Here is a 6,022-nt window from a genome sequence, read left to right on the forward strand (position 1 = left end):
GTGTGTGTGTGTGTGTGTGTGTGTGTGTGTGAGTGTATGCATGTGTGTGTGTGTCCCTGCTTATGCTCCCCTGCCGTGATGAGTCCAGCCTGTGAGCTCTCTGCTTGGCTTTACCTGGTGAAACCCCCAGGGACTCACTGGTAAACTGAGGTGGCCTCCTCTGCAGAGAACCTCAGACCCATGTCAGCCCCTGCAGGGCCTGCACTCAGCACTTCCCATATTCCTGAGAGAGTGTCCAAGACTCTCCTTCATGCTTCAGGCACGGAGAGCTCATTCTTTAGCCAGTGCTACCCATAATGAGTTCATCCCTAACTCACCACCAGCACCAACTTCAGTCCCACTGACTTAAGCTCACACATTCTGTTCTTACTTTATTATTAACATTTAGAAGGGGAAGTCCTTGGGAACTCTCATAGTTCTGTGGGGACAGTGAATGCCCAGCACATCCTTTACAATCATGCACAGAAGGGGCCCCAAAATACTGCAAGAAGCAGAAATTTGAAATGTTTTACCATAAATCAGCATATAATATAATTGAGTTGGTGTGCACCTGTGATTTCAGAACTTGAGAAGCTGAGACAAGAGGATTGAGTTCAAGGTTAGCCTGGACTACACAACAAGACCCCGGCTCCTCTCCTCCATGAAGGAAAAAAAAAAAAAAGGACACTCCTCTCAAGCTGTCCCCAGCTCTTGTTAGTCACTCCTCTGTGTGTATGTACGCCTGGGACTGTGTTTATTAAGTCCTGACTACTTAGGACAAAGATTAGAAGTGACCAGATCTTTACAGTGAGCCTGCATCATTTTATAGGAACAAAGTAACTTTTCCAAAACAAAAAAGGAAGTCAGACGAAGTCAATACCCTTTGTAAAGACTGTTGGTTTGGGAAGGCAGGGGATATGAATTATAGGGTGGGTTTTTTTTGGGGGGGGTGTTGTTGTTTACTTTTAAAATATAAGAGATCAACAGGAGGCTTCATCAGTGTAAGCATTTCAGTGGCAACCAATGTATGTGTGAGCCTTCTCAGCTGCTGCGTGTGCAGAGGCAACCAAGCCTGAGCCTCTGTCACGGTTGTCAGTAGAGACTGTGGCATCCATGGTGCTAGCTGTGGCTACAGAGGCAGCACGATGATCACGCAGTCTAACTGGTTCCCCAACCACCATGTATCTCTGACAGGAATGCTTCCAAGGCACACAATGCCCTTACGTTTCCCACTGCCCAGAGGACTCATTAAATACTACAAAGACAACACCTTCCAGAGAGCTCAGAGGGACTGTGGTGGGAAGGTAACGCTTCTGGAGGGTTCTGGTGCTCCTCTGAAGAAGGGCCTGTGAGACCTGCAGAGCCAGCGCTGGGTTGGAGCTGCTCTCTGCGGCCTGCTGCTTGCTGTCAAAGCAGCAATTAGCCTTCACTACATTTCTTCCTTCAAAATCAATCTTCCAAACAAAAACCACCCAGGCAATCGACAAGAATTAACACATAGGGGGAACTTCCAAGAGGAGAGAGAGAAAAAAACCAAGAAGTGGTGATGCACAGAGGCTGCTTCTGCGCGTGCGCTCCTTTGCCTTGCTAATTTACCTCGAAGCAGTCAGTGCAGCTGTTGCAGCTCGAGGCTTTCTAGTGATGTTCTCTGCGGAGCATCCCGCTGTAACTAAATAAGGCAGGCACGTCTTTAGACTCCCACTGATGCAGATGTACCTGTACAATACCATCGTCTTTCAGTTTCTCCCTCTCTCCTCCAGTGTGACATCCGCTTCGCCTGCTGCCTCCCTTGATGTGGTGCTGTCCCCTCATCTGTCCCACCCGGAGCAGGCCCTGTGCCCAGACAGAAACCATTGTTCCTCTCAGTCTCCCTACAACCCACATCTCCTTCATTTCCACACAAAGCAGTAAGAATTATCTCCCCCAAACAGCTGTTTTCTGTAATAAGAAAGTGAAGTTCTGTGACTAAGCTAAGCAGTCCTCCTGTTCAAGGCCTGAACCGCTTCCTAGATGCAAGTTCTAGCAAATTGAAATTCCCAAACACCATTTATTATGCCTTTTGTTAACTGCTCAGAGAACTTTCACGTATCTGCCCACATTTTTCTGCATATTCAAATTTAGTTTTTATTCCACTTGTATACAAGCAGTTCTTACACGCCTAATCCACCTTCTGCTTGTACCCTTCCCCACTGTGGTAGCGATTATTTTACTGACTTTTTATTCTCTCCTTCTCTCTCGATAAGCACAGTTGACACACAGCTTCCCATCTCCCTTGAGACTAGCAGTGTCCATGCGGCTGGGTGATAACAACATGTAAGGGAAAATGTCAGGTGCCACTTGACAGGCTGAGGCGCTCCTTCCTTCCGATTATATGGATGTGACGCTGGTGCCCAGGTAGCTATGTGGTGTGAATTTGGTACAGCAAGGATCCAGAAAGGACCTGAAGCTGCTAATACCACAGAAGGCACATCATAGTCCTCAAACACCTATCCCACTGCATTTAAGCCCCTGGGATTTCCGTGACTCCCGCTATGGCTGACAGGTGACTACCCACTCCACATGCATCTCTCCTTCTCTGTGCACCATTTGCTACTTCTCTTGTCTCAGGAAGGAAGCCCCTGCCCAATTCATTTCCTTTTTCTTACTCTTGTCCCCAAATGTCTGCTTTATTTCTTCCTTTAAAGTGCAGTTTGATCCAACCCCTTCACGGAAATGGCGACTGTGGACTGGTACTACAGCGACACTGCCTCAGCAGGCCTCAGCCCAGTCACTCCCTTCTAAGCATAAGCACATATGTATCTAGTGCAGACTGCAGTACACGAAACAAAATAACCCAAGCGCTGTTCTGTGAACAGGCCTCCAGCAGCTTCTGCATCCAAACCTGCACTTCCAGCAGTACTTCCCACACCTGGACCCGGTTGTCTTTGTCGTGGAGTTGACTTGAGAGTCCAAGTACATCTCGCCATGTCACTTCCATGACAGCAGAAACACCAGATTTGCTTACCACACCTAGTGTAGTGCCTGGCAGATGGCAGCCATTCTCGATATATGTGTGTGCTGCTAAATGCATTTCATTGTAACAAAGTTCCAGCATTTATTTTTCCTTTGAGGCATGGTCCAGCCTTGTGGCACAGGTTAGCTTCAAGCTTGGTTCTCCTGACTGGGTCCCTTAGTACTGAGGTTTCAGTTGCATGCCACTATGAGTTTAAGTTCATGATTTTTTTTTAAAAGTCATTCAGAGCTCTTCTTGGTGACTGAGGTGTGTCATAACACTGGGAGATGCTGCTTGGATCTTACTCTATGACTATAAAATTAACAAACCAGGATTTCTTGTGTGCCTCACAGACACGGCACACATGGGATGAGTTACTTCTGCAGTGACCGGGACTCGTTTCATTAGCTTGTTGTCACCCAAGCTGTGGCTGGCTAGAGGCAGGAGCATGTGACCCTCCTGTTTCTCCACTGGGCCACCACCTGCTTCAGCACTGCAGCCAGGTCTTTGTTTAAATTCCTCTCCTCTAAAATGCTATCCCATCCCATATCTGTCCCCAGCTAAAGTCGTCCCTGACTGTTTTCCCTTATGATAAAGGATGCACTACTATCTGGCATGCCTTATGCTCTTCTGAGCATGTGTGCCCATAGGCTGGCCTCTGCCACAGAGGCTTCGTGAGGAAGGGAACTTGACTCCCTCACAGCTGTTGCCTCTACCGCTACAGGGCATTCAGATTCCAAGTAAGAAAGCTCAAGAAGACAGGGAGTCAACAAGTGACAGAAAGGGCCCAGGAGATAGATCTTGGTTAAGGATCTATCATGTAAGCATGTGGACCTATATAATCCACATGACTTGTAAGTGACCATCTTTGCTTCACAGAGCTGGATAGAGACAAATGCCAACAGCACTGAGTACATCAGTACCTGGCTACTGAGCCCAGAAACCATGTAAGAAGCCAGCTACTGCAGCTGTCTGTAATCCCAGCACTCTGGGCAGATACAAGTAGCTCCCTGGGGCCCCTGACCAGCCACCCTGCTTGAGCTGACAAGGTCCTGGCTCAGGGAGCCACTCTGCCTCAAAATAATAATAATAATAGTGGGACTCAGTATCTTCTTGAGGAAGATACTAGCATTGGCCTCCACATTCACATTCACATGTACCCTCAAGATGCACACACCTATATGTACATATCACACACACACACACACACACACACACACACACACACACACACACACACATACACACGAGCAAGAAAGATGACAGAAAACAGCAAAAGTGGCAAATAAGCCCAGAAGAGTCGTGGCTGGTGTCACACTTCTTAGTGTCAGCTGTGGGGTGCTTATTCCGTGATAAATGGGTCCCCTGAAAAAGATGCTCCACTAGTTCTGAAGTATTTGGTGGTGTTTGCTGTTAGAACTACAAAGAACCCCCTTTAATGCCTCTCTTTGTCAGCGACCCACAGCTACAAGGTGACCCTGACAGAGTCAGGGAAGATGATTTCAGAGCTAGTTTGTGCTGATATAACTGCTGGGATTTTAAGTTTCTGTGCTTTGCTGACAATTGGAATTCACTGCTCATGCTGACTCCCTGCAGCTCTTTGGGGGGTTAGCTTAACAGCTATCTTGGGGAGTTCAGTCTGCTAACGGCACCGTGAAATGGGTGACTCAGAAACAACAGCAATCAGAGTGTTTGCAAGGGCAGGCCCTAAGAAGCTGTCTCTTCCCACAGAAGCAGGGGTGTAAGCGAGAGCTCTCTAGGGTCTCAGAGCTCACTCCTGTTGAGAGCTCTACCCCTGGGACCTAACCATCTCCAGAGGCCCCACCTCCCACGTCAGTACACTGTGAACTCCATTTCAACATAGGGGTGGGGGCAAACGTTCAGTCCAGCGCCATGGCATGGATGCTGTCTGTGAGCAGGAGGTGATCTGTGATGCCCTGCAGATGCCCGCATTTCTAGCACTGATTTTGGTTGCTTTCAAGGAGCAGCTAAGACTAAGAGGAACTTCACTCGTGTTTTTCTCCTCCTAAGTGCCTACCCACCTTCATGCGCAACTCATCAGTAGGTGCCTGAGAAGCTACAGCAAGAGGGCATTCTTTGATGTTTCAGAAAGACTAATAGGAAAGATCATTTCCTTTCTCTTATGTTATATCTCCCCCACCCTTGCTTTCAAAGTTCAGCAATCCAGAGTCAAACTTGCAGGCAAAGGAAAGCCTTACAAAGAATCATGCTAGAATAAATATTTAAATTATGTTGAAATCTTCACCACATTTTAAAAAACATGCCCATGTACCCAGCCCCCAACTCCCAGAAAGTAAGCCTCCTTCATAGTCCAGCTAGAAAAACCAGTAAGCTGAAAATGAAGATTCCAAGAACAATAGCCGCTAGGCTAACAGTTTTAGCTAAAAACGATTTTATGTGAATTCAGAAGCAACACATTCTGAAAACTTCCGTCAACTGTCTACTGAATACACTCCTTCATCTCCGTTCCCTGCAGAATGGAGCCTAACAGTGGGGCAGTCCCGCTGACGCTGGATTGCTAACCTGTGTGAAGCTGGCGTTTTATGTTCCTAGCTGCTCTCAGCGCACACCTATCAAGTGTTAGGCCACTGCTCACGGTACGTACTTTTATTGCGGAGACCTGCCACCTTCTTGCAGTCTTGTGAGTGCTTCTTCTCTGAGGTAAGGCTTTCTGGGATGAGCACGGAAGTGCAAACTGTAGGTGAGTTCCCTGAGGCAGGTAATCTGCTGGGAAATGACGTGGAGTAGGAGGTCCGCTGCCTTGTCCACATGGCCACTTCCCTCTCTTTGTAGAGCAGCTGCTCGTCCATCAGCAGAGTTATGACCTGCTTCGATCTCTCCCGGACGTAGTGACCTGAAAAACACCGTGAGCTTGCTTAAACATGGAAAAACTGATTAAAACTATAATTAATTGTATTCTAAAGAAAATGAAGAGCCGGGCGTGGTGGCACACGCCTTTAATCCCAGCACTTGGGAGGCAGAGGCAGGCGGATTTCTGAGTTCGAGGCCAACCTGGTCTACAAAGTGAGT

At 47.7% G+C, this 6,022-nt stretch overlaps 1 protein-coding gene across 1 annotated transcript in view; it reads right to left on the bottom strand.

The window, feature by feature from the left end:
• Enthd1 (ENTH domain containing 1) overlaps positions 1-6,022 on the bottom strand; it is a 105,377-nt gene that overhangs the window by 74,730 nt on the left and 24,625 nt on the right. The window contains exon 2 of the mRNA XM_021216941.1: positions 5,598-5,846. Within this exon, the coding sequence (XP_021072600.1) occupies positions 5,598-5,846 (249 nt within the window). The remainder of the gene's footprint in view (positions 1-5,597; positions 5,847-6,022) is intronic.

The sequence above is a fragment of the Mus pahari genome, chromosome 17 (assembly GCF_900095145.1).
Source record: "Mus pahari chromosome 17, PAHARI_EIJ_v1.1, whole genome shotgun sequence".
NCBI lineage: Eukaryota > Metazoa > Chordata > Mammalia > Rodentia > Muridae > Mus > Mus pahari.